This window comes from Tachysurus fulvidraco, chromosome 13 (genome assembly GCF_022655615.1).
Source record: "Tachysurus fulvidraco isolate hzauxx_2018 chromosome 13, HZAU_PFXX_2.0, whole genome shotgun sequence".
Classification (NCBI taxonomy): Eukaryota; Metazoa; Chordata; class Actinopteri; order Siluriformes; family Bagridae; genus Tachysurus; species Tachysurus fulvidraco.
Window position 1 is genome coordinate 7,929,414 of NC_062530.1, and position 25,426 is coordinate 7,954,839.

General features: G+C 37.3%; 1 protein-coding gene across 4 annotated transcripts in view; it reads right to left on the reverse strand.

Moving 5' to 3' along the window:
* Nucleotides 1-25,426, reverse strand: part of LOC113642901 (F-BAR and double SH3 domains protein 2) — a 91,095-nt gene that overhangs the window by 37,982 nt on the left and 27,687 nt on the right. For 2 of the 4 annotated variants that reach the window (XM_027146727.2, XM_027146906.2), the window contains exons 4-6: nucleotides 2,571-2,650; nucleotides 1,064-1,259; nucleotides 320-453 (exon numbers count right to left, since the gene is read on the reverse strand). In XM_027146727.2, coding sequence (XP_027002528.1) covers nucleotides 320-453; nucleotides 1,064-1,259; nucleotides 2,571-2,650 — 410 coding nt within the window. The remainder of the gene's footprint in view (nucleotides 1-319; nucleotides 454-1,063; nucleotides 1,260-2,570; nucleotides 2,651-25,426) is intronic. The other 2 variants (XM_027146813.2, XM_027146989.2) reach the window with 1 other exon arrangement.

Here is a 25,426-nt window from a genome sequence, read left to right on the forward strand (position 1 = left end):
ATTTTGTATCTAGCTAAAAATCCACAAAGAAGAAAGGCAAACATCCCTGAAGGTTTTCAGTCAAGGACATGCTGTCAAAATGACTGTATAGCATTTTCTGCCAAACACACAGGGGCACACTTGATTTCATATAATCTTTGAGTAGGCAGAATATTGAATAGGAAGACTTGAAGGTTTGAGATGAATCTCCTGCTGGTTTCTGATCGCCAATAAACAGGAACGCTCTTTCAGCGCTCCATCTTTATGGTCAAAGTGTAAACAGGAAGTTCTGGATCCATTAGATTTAGGGCTTAGACCCCACTGCATGTAGAGTACCTACTTGGCCTCGATGTCTGCTTTTTCCCGGACGGCCTGAGCCATCTGCTCCAGCTCAAAGTACTTCTTCTTGGATTTTGCCAGGTCCTTCACAGAGTCTTGGAGTTCAGCCTGGATCCGGCCCAATTGTTCGATGCACTGAAGTGCAAAGACCCGTGGAGGGTATGATCACAGAGAGGCAGATAAAAGGGGCAGTTAGATACCACTCACAGGATAATAAAGAAAAATATGTAACTATTAGAACACATAGTATTGTGTTCAGTAGGTACATATTGTGCAGACTTAACAAAATATTCATTTTCAAAACATTATTTTTAACACAAATTACTATAATTACTATATATATATAATATTACTATAAATTACTATAATTTTGGTTCTTCTACATATGGATAGATTTCCACCAAGTGTATCAGGACAGGTGTAACAGACGAGAAAAATAAGTAGGAATGTATAAACTACACAGTCACCACACGATTTGTGGTAGTATTTTATTCCTTAAATGCATGAATGTTCTTCGGGATTTTTCTTGTGCTTTACTTTATCCTCCTTGTAGCCAAATTAACCAACAACATGGCACTTAATTACACATGTTAAACAAGACAATGTCATACAATGTCATTTTTAATATGAATGAAACGTAATTAATGTTCATGTTCTTAACAAAGTTCCTCTATAGGGATAACATCAGATATACACTTGAAGAAACTCAGGGTGTCAAAGACATCAATGCGAGTGAGAGTAGTACCTTCTTGAGCTGCTGCTCTTTGTAAAGGCGTACAGTTTTGGCAGGGTCCGAGATCTCGTTCTTGTAGTTGTCACAAATGTAAAGTCGAGTCTGGTTGACCTCCACTGTGCCCTCTAGATATGCCCTCCACACCCCGTACACATTCCTGCAGCAGAGGAAGTCAGTCTGCAAAGCTTTTCCACATTCTCTAGCAAGGCTGCAGGTGGGCAACAAGCCACAAGTAACAAGACATGTCAGGTTATTAGAGGAACATAATGATACATAATAGGTACAGTGATCTTGGGTCACTAGTACCAAGTGGAATATACCACTCACACAGTACATCCTCCATCACATCTGTTCATCTGTACACAAAATTTTTTTGATGTCACTGGGTATGTGTAACTTCATCATATCTTATGAGCCCAAAAAATTAAAAATGTCACTTAAATAAACAAAGTTAGATGTCTTGCATCCACTAGACCCCTCACTGTTCTCTATGATAAATTACTGCATGTACTGTAATGAATGTTTTATTAATAATAATAATAATAATAATAACAATAATAATAATAATAATAATAATAACAATAATAATAATAACAATAATAATAATAATCATATTTAAAATCTATGTTAAAATTTTAATGAAATTTTATTTATGACTGCAGAAAACATTCTGCATTTTTGTCTGCCTTAAAGTAAATAAATAAAAAAATGTCCATGAATAGAGATTTAATATTGTGAACAAAAATTAATACAGATTCGAAATATGTTAATACAGAAATAAACGAATAAATTAATTTGATAAAAAATTTGAGAACCTTTCTTTAAAATGTTGTTTTAAGAAAACAAGATGTTGTTTTGACTTGAAAAAGAGCTCCAAAGAGAAAATGACAGATTTCCATGGCATCTTTCTCAGGCACTATAAATCGTAGCGTCCTGGATCTTGAGATATTTGAACGCTACTGATTTTTTTTTAATGATTCTTGACAATTGCACACGATCTCTATGAAAGGATGTGATCATGTGTCCAACATAATCTCTATATGTTTTAAGTCGATGAGTTACTTTGTGTAAGTACCTCTGGTGCTTACACAGTACAACAGCATTAAATGCATAATTAATAGAATTCTGATTTCTAAGATTTGAATAGCTAATGCCCACAATGCACTTACTTTGCTTTATCCATAACTAATCATATTAGCTTTAAGACAACATTTTGTTTGGGCTGAACAATAGTAAGGGAATGGTTAAGCGTAAATATTGACCTAAACATACAGCATGGTTAGAAGTGAGTGAGCGATTTAGGTGAGCTTATTGCATGATGACTAAACTGTCTAAAGGCTATAAACATCCTACTTATAAGATACATCAATGTCATAATGCAAGTGTAAAACTGGAATGAAAAATTTTTTTGCTGATCAACATCTATATCTGGGGTGAGGAAATTCTGTGCAATTTATATTATTCCCTTTATCATTGCAGCATGTTTAGGAGAACAATGATCGTGTGTGTAGTAATTCACCTGTAGTCATTTCTCTGGTCATCTGGTTTGATGCCAGGCCAGTCTCTCTTCAAATACTGATTGGCCAGCTTCTGCAGAGCCTGCAATGACACCAAACACAAACGACAACAACAAAAGCACCATTAATTGGCTGATCCATTCCTCTATTCAGATTCTCAGCATGAATCCCGTGCTTGGCAAGAGGAAACGCAGTGTGGCTGAGGGGCCATATGTGTGTTCTCATGACCCCGTCATTAAACACCATTTATCACGAATCAAAGAGCTATCAAACACCAAAGAACAGCGACATCACTAGACAATAGCGACGTCAGAAGAGTTACATCATTAGACACACACTACAACATACTGTGCCAATTCCTTTGGAATTCTGTGACATACGCTTGCAGTAGTGAGGGGGTGTTCATGTGTGTATCCATATGGGACAGAGAGAGGCACAATTACAGTGAAGAACCCCTTTTATGTATCTGACATATGGCCAAACAAATGAGGATTTCTGCTTCAAAATATTCTGTACAAATCCCCAGCCAGAGAGATGGAACAGAATAAACAGGACTCATACTCAAACTGGACAAACACGACACAGTTATGTCGTACCCACCTGCCACATTCCCACCTCTGAAACAACAGCAGTATTAGAGTAGTACATCTCTCTCTCTCTCTCTCTCTCATGTACTTGCAATAGCAATGATTAATCATGACAACACAATAAATATATAAATAGATACTTAGTTCATTTATGACATCAAACATATTTTAAGTCGATCAAATTCAAGTGCCAAACACCACAACGTAAATCCTTCTAAACACATCTAGAATCCTCCGTGCAATCCTGGCTTTTCAGCTGATACGGAGCTTGATTTACAAGGATCATGTACAAGTGCTAAGAACACATTTCTGTACATTCGACCATAAACAATTTAAATGTAATGTGTAAATGACTGTATTGAACATTGGATTCACATTAATGTCATGCTTTCATGCATCATTAGCCGTGAGCTCGCGGTTGTGGGATTTATCCGTACTTCTGTGTATAAGCACCTCTACGCAGGTTAAAAGTAGAAAAGTTTGCATGTTCTCACTGTGTTTTGGGGGTTTCCTTCAGGTACTCCTCTATCCTGCCCAGACCAGTGACATTTCTTGTAGGCTTATTGGCATCACTGAATTGTCCCTAGTGTGTGAATGGATGTGTAAATAAGAGACTGTGCCACATAGCTCTGAAAGACCAACTGTCATTGTCAGGGGCACTTTAAATGCCTCATTTGCCTTTCATTCAGCTTGCACTGTTAGTCTTTCCATCTCCATGTAAGCTCCCAAAGCTACAGCACGTCATATATGTGGTATGTGTGACAACTTCCTGCTTGAACATACATAGAAATCACACATGCACGCACACACATACACACACATGTGGGCTCACACACGCGCGCGCGCGCACACACACACACACACACACACACACACACACACACACACACACACACACACACACACACACACACACACACACACACACACACACACACACACACACACACACACACACACACACACACACTATTCATCCTCCCTTCAACCTAAAGAAAGAGGGCTTTCTCTTCTGGCTGCATGTGATTCCAAGGTGTGCAGGATGGGTGGAGATGTTCTCAGATGGAGGGATTGCGAGAAGAAGAAGACTGCTCTTTTCAGACTCTTTTGTCAGCTGAAATTGCGTCTTTTGTTTTTCTTCCTCTCTGTGAAGCTTAAAATAAGCCTAGACAGGACAAGTCTCTTGACACACCCCTTCAACAGGCTCACACCAAAGAAATAGAGAGAGAGAGAGAAAGAGTGTGAGAGAGAGAGAGAGAGAGAGAGAGAGAGAGAGAGAGAGAGAGAGAGAGTGAGAGAGAGAATTAGGACTACAGAAAGAAAGCTGTACAATCAGCTAATGTCTTCTTTTTTGAACTTTCACTCACTCCACTCTGAAGCCATTTACCTGGACTACTCATTTTCATAAATATTGGCACCTTGGTGAAAGAAATATTCAGGGATAGCTATGGGCTTTCATATTCTTTGTTGACTGAGATGCTTCTTTCATCACTCAGATCTGACAATGTTCTAGTGACCACACAGCTATAAAAACTAAACAATTACTTTTTTATTTTATGACGTGAAATTTAAACACAACAGTCTTTTAATTAGGGTAAATTACCTGGAAATCAATTGTCTCAATATCAAATATCTGTCATATTAACACTCTGAACCTAATTTGCTTGTTCTTGACTCGGCTTATAAAGAGACTGCAGCTTTTTAACAGCTCTCTGTGTGACAATTTTCACCATTCCACAGCAGCTATTAAGTCACGATACAAGCCTCAGACATAGCATATTTAATAGGTAGAGTTTTCATCTGGCTACGGATATTAAATGTTAATGCTTGGTGCATCAATCACATGTTGTGCTGTGCCTCTGGTCTAAATGTGTCTCAGAAGTAGATAAAGCAATCAGCTTTAAATCTGTTTAAAATGCATCACAAATTGGACGGATGGATGGATGGATGGAAGGAAGTACTCAGGACACACAAAAACAACCAGGTGTAAATCAAGTCTTTTTCGAAGTACATTTACCAAGTATTATATGTTCTAAGTCCATCACTGACTACGCCGAAAAGATGGAACCTTCTATGATGAAAAAAGCTAGTGGATGTGTTCAGAAGATATAGTGATATGATCATATTCTTGTATGTTTTATGTTCAGACCTACTGAAAGTCTGGAGCTGGAGAACCTGGTTATTTACACAGAGAGAGATAGACAGAGAAGCCATGGCTCAATAAACACCTGTCTTAATGGGGGGTGGGGGGTGGGGTTGCTATAGTAACCGAGAACCTGCTTCCACTTCCTGTGTGGTCCAGATAATCTGAAGCACAGAGTGTGTTTCCTGCTGTTTATCTGCCACTTTACACTGTTTATGAGTACCTTTGTGACTGACATTATGTACAAAGAAAACAATTTTGTACGAGAAAAACCTGTCTTACAATTCAAATACTGTAGCTTTATGAAGAACCGGTAATTCAGCACAACTGTCTATTCTACTGTTCAACAACCTCTTTCTCTATAAAAGGGACTTTAGAGTGAAAGTGACAGCTGCATGTTAATATTATAATCACAGATTTCCGCTCTTCAAACTCGCTTTGAACTTATGCTTCCTTCTCTGCCGTAGATTACATGTGATATAAACTAGCGAATAAGTAAAGGAGGGAACATGCCGTTAATGGAAAATGATCAATCATGTCGGAGGGATGCAAAAAAAAAATGCATTGTGTCATACTGAGAATCTGCAACTTTGTGTCCTAAAGACTTTCGTGTGTCAGGAACTTAAAGCATCAGTTTTACCTCTGAATGTTATGAAGTCTGGACATTGGAAACTCGTTTCAAGCATGCTAAGAAAACAACTCCACAGAGAAATCCTTACGACGACACAGACACACAATTTTGTTTAATCCATTTATATGGAGCGACTGCTATACAAGAGAAAATTGTTACTATAGAAACCATAAAGCATCAGAACGAGCGGATTAATACGTGCTTGCGATTTTCCTTGCGCCTATTAGAGTTGCTGTTATAGAGATTTAATTTCTTCTGACCAATCGGAATTGAGAATTTAATCGTCCATTATAACTGTTTTTGCCTACAGCCTAATTCACCTAGCGTCCGTCTTAAGTAGTATCCGAGAACAAAATAACTGTCCCAAACTTTAGTATGTTAAAAGGAGTATCCCAAAAGTAACAAGATGTTTTACTATTTATGATAGATTTTCAATTTGTGGATGTGTAAACACTTTCAGCCAATGTGAGGGAGTAGTTTTGTGACAGTTTGCTTCACCACATTTTAAGAAAAAGATTTATTTATGTTACAAATACATTACAGTACTGGGAAAGTCTTTGTTCGCATATCCCAGCTTAGGAACTTGGGATCAGAGTACAGGGTCAGAGACGGGAGCAGAGAAAGTACAAACAGTACCCACAGGAACAACCAATAGGAGTGGCAAGATTCAGACCCAAACTTCCTAACAACAACCCAAAGGCTTAAACAATTTGCCCTAAAAATATGTAAATGAAATATGGGAAAATAAATCAAGGGAACAGTAAATTCAATTTTACAGTATAAATTGGTCAATCTGGTCTCACTAGGCAATCTGGTCTCACTAGATCCTACTGCATTTTTGTCTTTTATGATGGTTATCCTGCAGTAATATGAAAATTCCTATGTTAATATCCTACAGATTTCAACAGAAAACAACAAAGCATGTGCAGTTATTTATAAAATGATTCATGTTAGTGCTATGCCAGAAAAGGCCAAACGTTCTTAAGGAGTATCCTTATTGCTCATAAACCGAGATACAACAGGAAATGGCACCTTAACACACCCCACTATAGCATACATCAGACTAAGTAAGTTCCTGTTTCTGAGAAAGAAGTCAGCAGGAAATCCGCTTCAGAGAAGTGACAGAATGCAACAATAAGTCAAAACAGAAAAGGTGTCTGAGAAACATGCCCTCAATTGCCCCCTCAACATTTCAAATGTCTCTCACATATAAACCACAGCTTTATATTAATCATTCTTCTGTTTAAAGATATATAACTGCAGACACCTCCACCAAAAAACTAATTAAATCTTTAGAACAGCAATACATGCATCTGGTTTTAACAAAAATGAAAACAAATGTCAATTAAAGTCTATGCTAGGCCTTCTTTGATCTTCGGGCATTTGGCTTTAGTGGGCACAACGATGAGAAGAAGGGTAACAACCGAAAAATGGAGCAAAAGTCATTATTAAATGATTAATAGGTTGAAGAATCCTGTATACTTAGCTGCATAATATATGCTTTATGTAGAATTAAAGGTTAAAGTGCGTGGCTGTACATTCTTTTTTTAAAATTCAGAATAATCCATACAGAATATCATCCAATCAAAGAGCTGACACTTGAAGGTAAGTAAAGTCTTGTGCAAATCTTGCACAGAAATTCAAGAGATAAAACTTTCATTCGATTGACTCAAAGGAGTTAATCTGCCATTTAATCATAACTACAACAAACAAATAAATTTGTCAAAAATGTCACAGTTTATCCATTAAGGCCTCATCTTAAGTAGGATTATCTGGGTAATAAAACATAACATGGTGTGATTTTATAGACATATAGCCAATGTGAGAGAAATGTGATCATATACCACTCTGAATTTAATTATTTATTTGAATATTAACAGCATGTCATTGATTGATCCTGTGTTACAAAACAACCCACCGCATGTTACTAAAAAAATGGAAATTGATATAAATGTAATTGTTTTAATTGATCAAATACATGGGTTAAACATGTTATTTAAATAATAATAATAATAATAATAATAATAATAATAATCTAATAATCTAATTAGTCTTACATTATGTGAAGAATCCATTATATAATCCCTTTTTATGAGTCAGAATTGTCATAGAGACAAAAAAAATATAAAATTGAAACAAACATCTGAACAATCAGAATCAAGAACAGCACTATAGTATAAAGTTTGTTAAGTTTGTATAATAAATTGTCAGACACTAATCCAAGAACTTTTTAAATGTCCAGGTGTGGTTGTCAAGCAGTTCTGAGATTTGAGGTGGAAACACCTTTATAGGATGCAGGAACTAAAAAAATTATTCCAAAAGCAATGGTTTTTGAATAACTCAGTGAATACCAATTTTATTGATGGTTTGCTGCCAGGCTACATCACCTGTCACTGGCTTTAACCAATCTGTCTATATACAAGACGAAGTATAAATACAAACTGAATTAACAGATATCAAGCCATTATTGAATGTGTACAATAGATAATATTATTTACATTTAATGCATTTTACAGACACACTTATCAAGAGTGACTTACATTTATCTCATTTTTATATACACAACTAAACAGTTGAGGTTTAAGGGCCATGCTCAAGAGCCCATTTTTAAATTTGAACTCAAACTTGGATTTTTCCAGTCTATACAATACTATACTATTTTTTCCAGTCTATACAATACAGTACTGCATGTTTTGATGTGATAAACTGAGTGTATTTTAGCTTTCCAGGGATATACTCTAGATGTAATGTAATTCTAACAAGGATACAGTGATTACAGATGAACAAAGGGATGCATTAATAAATAATTTTTTTTTGTTGGAGCAGGAAAATTTTGTCCATAGGAATTCTCACATGCTATAATATCTCCAATGTGTATCTCCATCTGCCTACTGCTTCATCCCCTGATTTCAATGAGCACAAAGACTAAAGACAATCTTAAGTAAGGTTAATAATCTTAATCTTAAGGTTTTACCCATTTCAAAGTGACTGGGCTAAAGGAGAGCTGACCATCTGGGCATCACAAGGATCAGCTAAGCCTATATGGGTTTATGGACATTTTAGAATTGCAAAGGGATCTCATCAACGTTACATATGAACATCATAAGTAAATAGTTCAAGCTAGAATCAAAAATAGAATTGCAGAACCTAAACCACATATACTTTCACATCCTCTAACAACTTTCCAAATAATTTCTAGTGACTTCATTTGGCCTGACATTCACATGTCCTGAATACATCTTAGTCATATAGTCAAACACTACATAAAACCTTTAATGTACTGGTTCCAAACCCTAGTCCTAGAGTACCGTATGTCCTGTACATGTGAGTGTTTTCCTTGCCCTTAAACACAGGTGATACACCAGGACCAGCTTTTGGATCCTCTGGATTAATGTAACCTAATGATTTATTATAAGCCTTTCTGAAATACTCAATTTTTCCTTTATAAAAATTGGTTATAGGTTTATGATAAAAGATCAATGTTAATACCCTTCAAATAGTAATTTCCAACTTCACATTCTCCATTGCTTGCTATCTACTCTAAAAGGCCACATCTCTTAGTTTCTGTCCCTACACCAGACCTGCTCACTCATAAAACATCAATCAGTACAGACCAGCTTCAGGGACCTTCAGAGAAAAAGAGCATTTAAATAGATAGCTGATCATAAAGAGTGTATGTGTGGTAGAAATGTGTATTGACTTTGGCCCTGGGATTATGCTGGCTCAGCTGACCTGAGACAGGAATGAAAGAGAGACAGACAGAGCGCCAGACAATTTGTGCTTTTTCAGCAATAACCTAGATAAGATAGAAACAATAGGATGTCAGGACTTCCTGTGCAGGCTAATGGACACAGACCCACCTATCATATCCAATAAGCACAAATCTGTGTGTGTGTGAACTACAAAGTTTAACCCTTTGATGGGTTCTTGCATACTCATAACTATAGAAAAAGTACTGGCTGTATCAAATCAAAAGTTAAGAACGGTATGAACCATTTAGAACACTATTTAAACTATTTTTGACTAATAATGAATGCATCTTGTGGGAAACCTTGTCTGTGAGAAAAGAAACCTTTATCACAAAAAAATGTAGAGCAGAAAACTTAATTTCAAAACAGATCATGCTAGCTAGCAGTAAATGTTTACCACAAATATAGCTAGCTAGCTAGCCAGTTACTCTAGAAGGGATGTCATGCTACTGCCTGTACTGCATCCCTTGAAACACCTGACCAAACACACTGTAAAAAACCAACAACTAAAAAACAACAAAAAAAAAACCCAACAAAACACTAACAAAAAGTTTCATATGCTACTTGTTCGGTGGTCCAATCAACCTTTTGTGATAGAACAAAAAAAAGTGTTAGAGCTAGCCACATTATAAGCGCTAAGTGGAAAAATAAAACCTTAAACCATTCAATATAATATAGAGAATGTACAGGATTATATGCTTTTTCTTAAACAAAAAAGTGTCATCTAAACCTTTAAACAATACTGTTTATAACAATAAAACAGATTAATAGAATAAAGAGCTTTGCTGCCTTTAAAATGTAAACATGGGATGATGCAATTATTATTATTATTATTATTATTATTATTATTATTATTATTATTATTATTTCAGTTGGGACACAAAAGTTACACCTACCTAAATAGATTCCACACAAATGTAACCATATTTACAGCACAGTGTATTATAAAGAGAAAAAAAAATCTTGAATTTTAATCTTTATAAACTGGCATTTTTGCTTCAGTGGTGTATAAGATTTATTTTATACATAAATTCTGATTTGTCAATTTTTTAGACACGGCCTATTTTTTTTTTTTTTAAATAAAAAACTAAACCTAAAAAATATATATATTTAGGTTTTCTACAGGTATATTAAAGACTAGTGAAGATAATGCTTCTTCTATACAGTATATATGTAAGCGGACATTGAAGAAGTCCATACTATTAGACTTCTCAGCTCCCTCACCGCCTCATCTGTACTCTCTGCTCAAACATTCAGGCCCCAAAGCTTCAACTATCACGCCAATACTGTGTCAAGGCCGTCATGCTTAACAACTTGAACATGCCTAACAAGCCGAGCGGAGTGTCTGGCATAACAATGCTACTCTTTTGTACAGCTCCTTTGCATTCTGGGACTTTGAGTTTAGCATTTGCTGTCTGCACTCCTTCTATGCTGGAGTCTCATTAATATTACACTGATCATCATTGGAAAATGGTGAGTAAGAAAAGAACAGAGAAACAGGAAAAAGAAAGCTTAAAAACAAAAGAAATGATGGTAGGTGGGGTCAAGAGAAGAAAAAATAAAGACAAAGACACGAAAGTAGACGGCTGACACAACAAGGGAGACAGCATGTACAATTCTTGATCGGGCTCCTTTCACTGTAAAATGATTTATGTTCATAATACAATGAACTCTGTTATTTTTTTAACAACAACCTGGTGGAAAACAGATACACGCCTAAAGTAACTATTACCTCTGTAGAATTAAACCACTTCAAAAAAGTCAATTCCTTTTGGCCATCTCTCATTTGGCTGGAAAAACTGGAACACTTTTCGCTATTAAAGCACAGCCCAGACTGTCAGAACACATAGTTTGAGTAAATTTACTCTGTTCCCTCCTACACAGACTCCCCTTTGTGCTTTCAATGTCTCTCTCTAAGTGGGCCGGTTTTCAGAACCACCCGAGACCAGCCCATTGCTGGGCACAATAAGGGTATTGAATGGGCACCGACTTGGCACTAAGCTGTAACAAAGCTTCCAGAAGGCAGGTCCGGCAGCACCCAGGCCTGTCGCTGTGCTCATTCTGTCCAGTGGGAGCTCTTATTTTAGTGAAAGAGAGTGACACATGGCCATGGAGCTAGATGAAGAGGTGGAGGAACCTTCAGTGGTTTGGCCCCAAAGCTATTCATCTCACCCTCAGCAGCATTCGGCCAGGGGTGGAAAGTGCAGAAACGGAGGTCACGCACTAAAAGAGATGATTTATGTAGGGTGCAAAGTCTGATAGACTGAAACTAAAATGTTGAGGAAACCGCTGCATGTGCATTTCAATTTCAGATGGACTAAATTCAACTGGTATCTCTTGAAACTATTTTCTTTTTTTTTTTTGGTCTAAAGATTCCTGGGATTAGAAGAACAATTAGTTCAGAAAGTGGTTGATTCAGTTTTTACTACAATACCTACTATTCTTGCTGTGACCTTTTGAACAATACTCCACCAAGTATAGGCCACTCTGTATTGTATGGTGACCAACATGGTGTCCCCTGCACTGCGGTCTCACTTAGGATGAAGTGCACTGGAAAACAAACCAGTACAAACCAGGACTGAAAAACAAACCATTACACTGAATGCTAGATGCAGGATGCCCTACAAGTTGTGGACACAGATTCTGGTTAACAGATTATCTGGAATATAATGAAGTTGTCATGGCAATAACAAGCCCAATTTACTCATACGTTCTTACGTCCTTAGCAAAAAAAATCCAGGGCTAGTGCTCAAAGCTGAACAATATATCATCTATGGCCTAAACACTTCGCTCACCATTAACACAGCACAATACTCCTTCCTGCTCCAGCTGCCTTAGGGTCTTAAGTTTGAGAGTGCAGACAACATGGAAAAAGATGACAACATGGCATGCCAAGCACAAGACAGAGGAGATCTGGATTAAGTTAGCATGCCTGCATTAAAAAAAACTGTGAGAGAATCTGTGAGAGATCAAGAGTGAGTGAGAGAGAGAGAGAGAGAGACAGTGAGTGAAAGTGAGAGAGAGAGAGAGAGAGAGAGAGAGAGAGAGAGACACGATGCTATCCACTAAGCCATATGGGTACCATGTGTATGGTGTTGATGGGGGTTTAGGCCACTCTGGTGAAGATCCAGTTACAATGTGGTTCTGATGAGTGTCTTTGTATCCAATAGCATCTTCTCATGCATTATCCATGGTTTTTGTAGCTCTTGAAAGGGAAATGCTCAGACCAAGAGGGTCAGTTAAGCCCTCAGGCTCCATAGCTGCCATATGCTGAATGTTTCGTGAAAGAGGACAGAAAGACTGTTTCTCTTATGTTCATGATGAAAGAGATGTTTGCAGTGCTTGGATTGGATCCTCACTACAAGTGTCTTTCTGGTGATGGTAAATGGGCTTTGGGTGAAGATGTTTGTAATGCTTTATAGCATAGTATAAACCAGCCTTAAATGAACGGAGTGAGTTGTAAGTTCTACACTCATTGCTTAACACTGGCAGATACTGATGAGATGCTTTAGAGTTGGGTGATGTTTTTTTGGCTTGTGTAAGTTTATAGCATACACTGAAAAAATTTACTGCTGTTTTACAGAGAAAGTTAAAGACCATAGAGCAACTTAGATATTACTCAAGTAAGTAGAACCTGACACCATTGGTATCAATGAGGATCCCTCTGCCTCTGTGTCTGGTCCTTCTGGTTATAAATTTGTATGCATGAAATTCTCTTAAAGTATACTTTAAATGAAGAAAATCTGTTTCAGACATTGGAATTTACTGTGTAAATGTCACACTTGGTAGTAGAGGCATAGATATATAAGAATAATCACAGAAGAAGGCCTGAAACATGATACAGAATGAGCCCCACAACTCGATAGATAACAAAAGAAACAACAGATAAACATCCCAAAAATCAAAAACAGTACAAACAAAACATTGTTATGCTTTATGTGATCTGGTATGAATTAGAAAAACACAAGATAGAATCTTATCCATACAAAAGACCAGATGCCAAAAGACAAGCTGTGTAACTGACACAATCCAGAGTAGTAAGCAATACACTGAGAAACAAACAACTTTAAATATATATCTGATCAGACTACCTACTTCCCAGGGACAAGGAACAAATTTGTACACGCGCTGAACTACAAACACTATTAGTTCAAAATATGACAAAAGTGAAGCCGGAGATTAATACCACCTGAATGGGATGCCAGTCCATCACAGGTCAACGAGTATCCATACACTGAAACACTATTCACCTCCATTTACAATTGAGCATAGCCAATCCACCCAGTCCAGGTTGGAGGAAACAGGAGAACCCAGAGGAAACTCAAAAAGACACAGGGAAAACATGTACAGAAACTTTACATGGATATTAACCTGGTGTAAAATCTGAATTAGGGATCCTGGAGCTGTAAAGATAGATAGCTTCCTTTTGGTTACTGCATGGTGGCGCAGTGGATAGTATTTCTATGTTGTAGGTCACTCAGGTTCTTCCATTAATCAGGGTCTTCATGGACCTCCCTTTTGCAGAGGAACATTGATAGATCATGTTTGGGCCCCTTAGTTGTAGTTGGATGAAAATCTTAACATTACAATGTAGAAAGACATTTGTGTTTGTTTGTTAAACAGTTTGGGGAAGGCCCACATACTTTTAGCTAGATTGTGCTTCTCTAAAGACCATGAACCACAATTCTTTCACATCAATTCACAACTCGTGAAGCCATTTAATGTCAGTCTCATGACATCATAGGTGTGAATTACAAACAGTGGTTAAATAAATACCATGGACTTTCCATCAATCGTATAAAATCATAAATAATAAAACATCTTCAAGATTAAAAATTAAGGTTTCAGGGAAAATCTAAATAACAAATAAATTGAGCTCTAGTGACTTCGGGACTTTTTGGTTTGTGGACTAATGGTTTTTCTTGGCAGACATGAGACAAAGCAAAATTAGGCTGTGTTTTGTGTCAACGTGACTCAGGGGTACGTATTAAGAATGGGAACAGGCCAGGTTCTAGGGTGGGACAGCCTCAGATTCATTTCCTCTTTTTCCTGCTTTCATTTCCATTTTGGACAGACTCAGTCTGGACAGGGTGAAAGTGACCAAAGCCTTTCACCCCATAACCTGCAACCTCTTGACCTGCATTTATATTAATGCCACTCAGAGGGTCAAGCAGGTTCAATGGAGACAGATAAGGCGTAGCTCAGGTCAAGGAGGACGTAGCTCAGGTGGTGGCGGATAGTACTCTATATGGAAGCAATATTAATAGAAAGACATTGTCGACTTTAGTGATCAGGGAAGTGACACATATGGCCTTAAGATGACCTTCCAAAAAGACACATCACACTTTTGTCTTCATGCATCACCTCTTAACAAGACCCTGTGTCAGCTTTTTCTGACACAATAGCCTGCACAAAAGTTCTGCTTTGGCATGTGGGGGTTGTTTAAAAATGAATTTCAGAAGAATCTCTTTTGGCTCATTAGTTCATTATTACACAGATTATTAGAGAACTGTGGCAACGCACAGCGAAGGAGTGACATGACAGGAAATGAAATCATGTGTGAACTTATCACTTGTGAACACAGAATTATAAACAGTGCAGATTTTTACAAAGATACTTATTTGGGATTGCATCATCAGTAGTCTGTAAGGATCATGGGATTCCTGCAGTCTGATTGAGAATTGCTGAGATACATTTCTCTCCTGTCTACACGGGAAAGAGTCTGGCAGCTGGCTTCAATGTGTCAATGTGTTGTGGTCTTTAAAAGGTCTAGACCCACACACATGATAGTTAGGACCTAGTTATAACCTTATCTATTCTCTTCTCAATTCTTTAAGTGGAATAAGCAACTTTGGGCCTTTTTACACCTGGTCACTTCATGTGTTTTCTCTGATCCGATAGCTATCTGATTTGTTAAAACTGTTCCATTTACATTAGGCCACATAAATGCGTCTTGGCGAATCGGATATCGATCCGATCTTTCTGCTCCCGCCCAAAATGCAAATATATTTGACCTCATTTTCCGGGGTAATTGAAATGGAACACGCTTTGGTGTATGCGGTTTTCAATATGCAATCAAAAAGAAGACGAAAAAACTTGTTACGACGGTTATGCTACAAAAAATCAGCATTTACTGTTTGCTGCGTTTTCACTGGTGGCAGCAGAGCATTTTAAGACCCAACGAGACCCCTGGGTGAAAGATCACCTGCAAGTGATGTACTCCCGTTTGGGAGGAGTATAGCGCTGACGTATGTGGCTTAAACAACCACATTCATTTACACCTGTCCAGTTTCATCTGAAAAGCGTCCCAGACCACCCCCTGAAGTTGTTTTGGTCCTGAAAACATTTCGGACGGCATATAGATCTGGACTTTTTTTACGATCGGATCACAGAAAACGCATGAAGTGACCATTTGTAAAAAGCCCCTTAGAAGCAAGTTATACAGAATTACTTCTCGGAAAACCCAGCTGTTATTATAAAATAACAAAATACCACTAAAAGATCTGCTTGTTAGTGCTATGAAGATTTAACCTCAAAGATGTATAAAGTAGTTTTTAAAAATGAAAACATATTTTACACTGTGATTTCAAGGAGTTATTATTTTAACATTATTGCTTGTCACACTAAAAGGTTCCATTATTATAAAAATATCTCGGCTGGGTTTTTTACCATGCTGTGCCATGATAAGTTCTCCATGTCCAGATAATACAATGAAGATCCTCTAATAGTAGACCAGTGATTAAAAGAAATCACTATGTTCTGCTTTTAAATCAAAGCGATCTGGACTTTGGACCTTTGGGGCACTGTAGGCAAAAACATTCAAGGGATACTGATGTAATAAGGATAGTTTTCTTATTCATCACATTGTATTTATTTCGCTACTGCCACTATGTCCTTTGAGATTCACGTAACAGTCCTATGCCATCCTTCTATTTGTGGTTTTCAGAAGAGTGTTGTAGCAGATCAAACATTTCTGACACTGCCAGAACATTCTGGACAGCTTTCAAATTAGCAAGCACCACTGAACATGTCACTTTAAGCAATCTAAGACTGCCAATCTCATCTCACGATCAAAGAATTCTTTTGCAATGAATGAATTGTTTTTTTCTTCCAACAGCAAAAAGGAGCCAAAAATCATATGGTACAAACCTTTCACAAACCTGGCTCTAAATGAAAAGAATCAAAATGTCTGTAAAACGGCTGGTACGGATCTCATTTCCCCTTCCACACTGAAGCAATGCATACAGCATACAGCTCAAGTGTTCACATTTAAGTAGTCTATGGAACTGTATATTCGTTTTATCACTTTCAAGATTTTCACGTGGAGGAATGACTATACACCAGAAGCTCTACACTCAACCATTATTAATAAAAGGCCTACAATTCATTCACCAGCATCTCAACAACGGCACATAAATAAGAATCTTGATGACTTCAGCACAGCATTTAACACACATCATTCCTGGGATGCCAGACAAGAAAATTAATCAGTTCATTCTGCCAAAGGATCAAAGACATCCTGGCAGACAGACAGCAGAATCTGCAGTTTTGCAAAACATGTGTGACTCTGTAACTCTCAGGTCCAGCATGACCCGTTGGATCTACTACTTTCTCTTCTCTCTTTATACCCAATGACTTTACTGTCTGTCCGTGACACCACAATTTCCAACAATGACCAGTCCATAGACAGATTGGAACTGGAACAACTGTCTGTCAGAATCACCTCAAGAGCCCATAACGCATTATATGATCAACGATTTTAAGTCATTATCTTCGAAGGGCTCATTTGTCAAAGAGCTATTCAAGTACCTAGGTCCTATCACGCCTATTAAACACACAAAAAAACATAGTAAATGTTCTTCCTGCTACAGCTGTAAAAACTCAATCTCCTCCAAACAGCCTAATCCTGATTTCCTCCATAATTGTCCAAACCGGTACCCAGGCCAAACCGCAGCTCATTTCACAATTGTTCTTTCAAAAAATGTCTTTCATTGAATGCAAATACACCCAAACAACAATGCGATTCTGATCCCATAATGTGATTCTGATTCAAATCATATGATTTTGATTCAATAAGTAAATCAGAATACTGGGTGATCTTTCTTGTAATACAGCAAAAGCATATTCCAGTCTTTATATGACTATATATGTTTGATGTCATCTTACTATTTAATTTAAGAACCTTACACAATCGATGGAACACTCAATCCTTTCCTCTGTTCTGTGGTCTCCATACATTCTCAGTTCTCTCACTTTCTCTTCACTCCACTGCACATTCAATTTTCATCTCTTTGCTCAAACACTCTAAGATGATTAAGTGTTGTTTCATGACCTCACCAAAAGTAGACAGATTCTGAGGCACAATAAAAGGCACAAACTTCAACCCAGTATTGACATCATCCCATTACACACTAGTGAGTCACCGTGTTCTCGTCTGTACTAGAGCCAGGCACACATCCACCCTGATAACTATCACTGGCAATTATGCACATACACAACAGACAGAGAGGAATTTGGGTTAACTTGGGTTAAACAGATATGGATTGTATTTTAATAAACATTGGTATCTGTGCCAAGGTTTTCTCATCCGCAAACTTTAGAAATGTCTCGATGTGGTTAGTAAATGGAACTATAAAGAAAATTAGATATATGAAGATCTTCACATCCAGTCACATCTTCTAGCTGACATGCAGCAAGCTTTGCAATGAACGAATGTAAAAGAATCTGAAATGACACGTATGTATACGACTATGACGTTGTGCATCCATAAACGCACTGATGTTTTAAAGGTATAAATCATATCATTCTGTGTAAAATCAATATGATTATATTAATTTATAAGTTGTTTTTGATGTGATACAATGCAGTGAAGTACTATCTGAGCGAGCTCCCAAGTGATGCAAGCATTGTCAGGAGATTGTAAGTTTGAAACTTGAAAACTGTTACCATTATGCTGCCCTGTGACACTGCATGTCAAATGGAGGTTGGCTTCATGTGCACCAAAGGAAGCATGTGCTAGCTTTCAACCTCCCCAGTTAGCTAGGGAGATACAATGTGATAGGAGAGATACATAGTGGGAGGGAGCTAGCAAGACCAAACTGGGAAACTCAGAACATTTTGGGGAGGGGGGGGGTCTATACCTCCTTCAGGGGTACTAATTGAGAATCATAGACATGTCGACAGTATTACAAAATAGTACTGGGATTGTGGGATCCAAAGTCATTTCCCATTGTCTCTAATGTTCAGCAAGCGAGGGGATTCCTCTCATGAATTTCTCCCCTGTTTTGATCTCTAAAAAAATACAAAAGGACTAACGATGCAACTTTTGCATTATATGAGCTTGAATCAGCATACATTGCTTCTGCATTCTCTATATGCTTTCAGCAGGTGGAGCTGGGCTTTGCCTGTGCATGCTCATGGAGATGGATATATTTTTTAATTTGCTCTGATTTCCAGCATGTGTTTTTGTCTCTGAGCCAGACTGTGCTGCTCTTTCTGTCTCCGAGTCCCACTGTGGCTACATATTCATGAGTGCCATCAATACACAAAGAGCAGACTTAAGAGTAAACTGCTACTGAATGTCACCTTGCTGTAAACACACATGCACAGAGAGACATGCACGTACCTAGAGTTCATATGTGAATTCAAAAACGATGCTGTTATTCAACTAACACACCATGTTTCCAAGTTCATCACAGAGAAGGCTAAAATATTCCAACTCCCATTATGAGTGAAGCTGAAAGACATCTCTCTCCATCTAAATCATATCTAATCAATTTATTCATTAGTGCAGGGATGTGAAAGCCAGTCTGATTTGTTCTGGACAGGTGGCCGAGACGACCAGTGGCCCAAAGAGCCCGCCCACAAAGGCCCTAAAGACGATTATGCAAATAGAAGAGCTTTCGCTCAGACTTTCCCAGGAAGGGGAGGAGGAGAGGGTGAAAAGTGTGTGTGTGTGTGTGTGTGTGTGCGTGTGTGTGTGCGTGTGTGTACATGTACTGGGAGCTGCAGCAGTGCGGATGTCAAGACAATCGTGCCACACCATGCAAGAGCTCGGTCTACTGCTGTGGAGCAACTATACTGTAGAACATTTTTAATGGGCATAAAAAAATAAAAAAATAAAAAAAATACAATTAGAAGAAAACAACTTGTTTTTATGATTAAGTACCTCATTTAGAAGCCACACATCTTTAATGCAGGTCAAATTCTTTCATCGACATTGTAAATGCTTTCCATAGTCCTTTATTTGCACAAGCCTGATCAATAGTAAGCTACATAGTATTTATGCCATATTTACACTATACATGTGCTGGGATAACAATAACTTATCACCTATGCTAGAAGAGCCAGTTCTCTAAAGTCCTTTCAGCTGTCTACATTTTGTTTTTTTGCCAATTAAAAATTTGGCTTAAAGCTGTTAATTCTAATAGTAAATATATTGCATTGAGTTATTTCTTACTAGCCCAGGTACTGACTCAATTACTGGCTATTTAATTCTCAGAAATTTCTAGCAACACCATAACCATGTCATATTATTAACAAATATATATCAAACATTCTTTATCTTTTTTGATCATAATATAGTAATAATGCAAATGTAGTGTAGTTCAGCATTTTGGCTAGCTACACTTAGCTTCCCTCAGCTGGTAATAAGACATCACAATTGAATTCTGCTGTGTGTTTTGCAAACTGTGTGTTGTAAATGTACATGATTCATCAGCTTCTTGACTTGACTTGAGTATCATTTCACTTAACAAAGTTCAAGTTTTGTGTTATTTTTCATTTTAAGTGAGCACTTCTAAGTGACCCCTAAGTCAGCCACACCTCATGGTTGCAAAAACGTTTTAACATCAAGCCGAAATTTTTATTTCTAACATGCTGTATTGTGCTGTTTTTAGTCAAACTAAAAAAGAATTCAAAAAACATTAAAAAAAAAAACAACAACAAAAAAAAAAACATTGAGTCACAATCTAACATCCAGTGATGAAGCTGGGTGGCTTGCTAACTAAGTATTTGAGTCTTAGCTAGCTAGTTATCTAAAATGCTACTTCATGTTGTTACAGTAGGTGAACCAACATAGCTAAACAAAGTTACCTAGTTAAACATGCCCATTAGAGCAGGTTTCTTAATATAGATTTTAATTGAGCTAAGAAATTACATTATGGCATCTGGCTTTGGAACACATACACCTTTAGTGTCAAAGCACCCTTAATGCTGTAATCTGTAAACATATCTTAAACTTCCATACAAATAACATAGCTATATAGCTATATAGCTATATAGCTATATATATATATATATATATATATATATATATATATATATATATATATATATATATATATATATATACACACACACACACTTGTATGCCTCCAATTTCTTTCTAGCACAAATGCTTAGAGTTTCTGTGAGATATTTATAAATGCCTGACCAATGTAGGCTAGACCACCACTTAGGATCATTCAGCCACAGAGAAGACGCCGAGGCATACGGATCTAGAGTTACACCATTTAAAATTGGTAGTTTAGCTGAACAGCACTCACTGTCTTTTAGAATAATAAGTGGAAAACATTTTAGCTAATGTCAATCCAGTTCCTTAATAAAATTCAGTCAGACTATATCCAAATCACATCAGGTTGCTAGGCTACACATAAGTCTAAGCATCTCTTCAAAGGTCTAGTCAATGGCCCTTGCTCAGCCCAGGCTGCAGGTTGGACAAAAACTCAATAAACAGTAAATATTGTCATGTTTCACCTCAGTTTTCTCTACCTCCATCTAGGTGTTGTGATTTCTTGTTCACACTGTCATTCCAGTACCACAATACAAATGTGGCCTTCTTGTAAGCTGTGTGGGTAACCACACAGATTTCCATGATGGATTGCAGCTAGAACTTGTGAAATTGGACCAGTTGGGAAAATTTCTAAGTGAACATTCCAAGATTGAGTCACTCTCACACACACAAAATCTGAACCATGTATAGCCATTATTTCTTAATTGAATATGCTGGCCTCTAAAGCCTCAGTAATGAGCAATAAACATCTGCTTGTTAACAATTTTTGCTGCAACTTTGAAGTAGTCTTTTACATTCAGAAGACATCACAATAACATAGTTGACATTTTTGAGTTTCTGAAAAACTAAAATAACAAATGTGCTTATTAGAAGATGCAATCCCATCATTCTGTTGATCAATCTGTTCACCAGATCAATCCTGACTGATGTATCTACATTAATATAATGAAATACAAGATGTGTAAGTCCTTAAAATTTAACAGAGATTAGGAGGAAAACCAATACATTAGAATATCATAAACTGTTTTAATGGGTTTTCAGTTTTGAAATGAAAATACTATATTAGCACATTCTGGCTAGAAACGTACATGTGTTGCCATATAATCCATCAAAACAACCTGAAAGCAGAATTTTGTAGCAGTTAAAACTTGCACTTGAACAAATGAATAAATTAAGTATGTATATAGCGTTGAAAAAAACCACTGAATAAATCAGATCTTAATAGTGAATTCTTGATCAGGTGATTGTGTCCTGTGGATATACATAGTCTGCCCATTCTGCCCTCTAATCACTGACTTTACGATCGACTTCCCAGCAGCGGAGGCTCATCTGAGTGTTGCAATACTCTAAATACAGAGGTCAAAGTGGCGTCATCCTAAAAAGAGATTTAATTACCGTACAATAAACTTGGCTCTGGGGTGAAGAGAAACACAGAGGCGAGACAAAAAGTGAGACAGACCAGGAGAGTCGGACAGGCAGAGACATATGCGAAGCATTGCGTTGATTTATTCTTCACATTGAAGGAGACACAGCAATGAAAATAAAAGCTTTTGTAGGTTTAAAAAGACGTGGATTACTGTGACGTCTCAATACTGTGGGTCAACACCCCGTCAACACATACACGATATTAACTGACAGACAGTCAATTCCTGGACAAATCAGTCAAAAGCTGAGAAACATCAGCTAAACATGCTAAAATATAAGATGTAACATAGGCATGAAACAACCAATAACATTTTCACCGACACTGGAGACCCAAAAAACCGAAATATATGCGTCCTCACCGAAATGTACATTATATCAACAATAACACATATCTGTTAATGTGAGGTGGTCACCATACAAAGCAGTGTAAGTTTGCTTTTGCTATAGAAACCATAACATATAATGAGTAGATATATATAAACCTGTAACTTGCCTTTAACCACTCACAGAGCTGCGGACAGAAAATAAATCGCATACAATCAGAATCGAGAATTCAACAGCACTATGGTATAAATGTTAATAATGTTACACACGCCTGTAGAGAATTGCAAAACATGTACATAAGTACTTTCCCGTACTTCCATATTAAAATGAATGCTACATTTTTTCCAGTTTATTATCAATCTTCTGGCTACACAGCTAGTCAAGAGTATGACAGTGATATACATCTTCACAATGCTACAACGCTATTCAGTTTTCCACCCACACTGGAAGAATCCTGCATAATATGACCTGAGTATAAATACAGAATAAAGCTCTTTATACAACCTTCTAGTATTAGCACATAATTGCATGTCACACAAAGAGTGTAGAACAAAAATTTACAAATTCTGCTTTCATAGCAAAGTCTTAAATATGTAAAGTGTAAAGTTAAAAGGCCATAACACCTATGAGACCATTTTTAAGAGACACATGCTTGTACATCACAATATAAAAAGAAGTCAATAAGTGTAGACAGTCAAGACACCACTAATTAAGAATGTCTGCCTGGTTTTCAGACACTGGGAACTTTGTGACTGTGTGTTTATGAGACCTGTGTGTTTATATGACTGTGTGTTTATTAGATCTGTGTGTTCATGAGACGTGTGTTTAGGAACACCGACTGCGTATCGGTTTGATTCACATATGGTCATGTTGTGTATCATTTCCCAGTGTCCGTATTTCAAATTATCTCTCCACTTAAACATTATGTCTGAAGAATTGGACAGTGGGTCACTCTGGAGTACAAGATTCATTCCCTAGAGGAAAACATCTATAAATGCTGGATTAATCTAGCTTGCCTGTACTTGCCCTAAAACTTGCCTCTAATACAAAAACTGTTGTACAAGTGCTGTGCTACAGTCCTACACTTAATCCCTCTGTCTAGCCTGCAAATGACCTGTTTTATGTTTATGCTCACCAAGGTCCTTACTTGTAATTAACGCATGCACAGCGTCTGATCATTACACCTATAAACGCAATGATAATCTTGCATGGCTTAAGGGTTTCTACATTATGTTAACTTCAAAGCTTATAGCAGTGTCTCACAAATTCCCAGTACAAGATCCATGTGCTTTTTGTTTGTATAGTCATGTGCCTTTGTTTTGGTTCAATTCCTGTCTCCACCTCTGTTTCTTCATTGGTCTGATCCCCTAACATGTGCACCTGCTTTGTGTTTATTTCTTAATTAACTATTCTGTCTATTTATATCCTGCTGTCTCTTTATTTTTTTTAATTTTCTGTTTTCCAAAACCTTGTTTTCTTTGTACTTCCTGTTGTTGCTTGCATTGGACTTTGAGAAACTTCAGATATCCTGGTTTGTATCGGTCTGCCTGTGTACTGGAATCTGCTATGTATTCTGTCAGTGATTCATGCATTGCCCTAAATAAATGTCACACTGATCACCTGCACCTCACTCGCCATGTTACACAGCGTACCTTAATTTTAATAACCTTTAACTCCACCAAATGTGAAGTGTAAAATTAACAATTAACAAACTGAGATTACAATTATAGAACAAAAAGATAATATATGTCAGTTTACTACATGAGACACTGCCCTTGCTAGAGTGTGTCCTGTAGATTGTAAATGATTTTTTTCTATTTGCAACTTCTAGCATGTTGACAGCCACCCAATTCTAACATTTCTTTTTCTGCTTGTCATATTTGACAATAAAGAGTTTCTTCCTCTGTTTCTATTACATTTATCTTTCTTTACACTCTGCATGTTCTTACATGCAGAGTGAAAGCAAAAGCATGCCAAAGAGTGTGGAGAAGGACAAAGGGAAAAAAGAACAACAACAACAACAAAAAATTCTTTTAATGTAGCATTCACTGACACTGACATTCTGGAAAATATCATTCTTCTGCATTTGTGTCTCTCTCCCATATCCCTAGCTGTCTTTGCCTATAGCACTTTTTTATCCTCTCATCACTGCCTTCACCTCTCACTTTTCTCTCACACTTCACACTCCCTGTCTATTTTCATCCCCTCTTGACCCAGTCTCTCTTTTCTTCCTTCCCCCCTTCCTATATCACTATCTCTTTTTTCTTTGCTTACTCGTACTCTCTTTCTTCAAGTACATCTCTATTATTTTCTGCCCTTCCTCCACAGGGATGAACAACAAAATGCCTGAAAAAATATTCACTGTCACTGTCAAACAGTAGAAGGAAAAAATTGAGTACTTCCACCATCCTGCTTTTCTCTCTCTCTCTCCCTCTCTCTCTCTCTCTCTACCTCTCTCTCCATCTCAGACATGGTGGGAATGTGGCAGGAGTGAGAGGGGTAAGGCATGTTGCTATGCAACCATTTTCACACGGGGTTCAGCTGATACTCCTAGTGTGAAGACCCTGAATACCTGCACTATAATTTCTTTGCTTAACCCCCCACAACACACACATTCTGGTTGTACTTCCTTTCAACTGACTATTAGTACTAATAGATACAATCCCCAAATCTAACAATTTACCCAATGTAAAAGAAATGAATTAA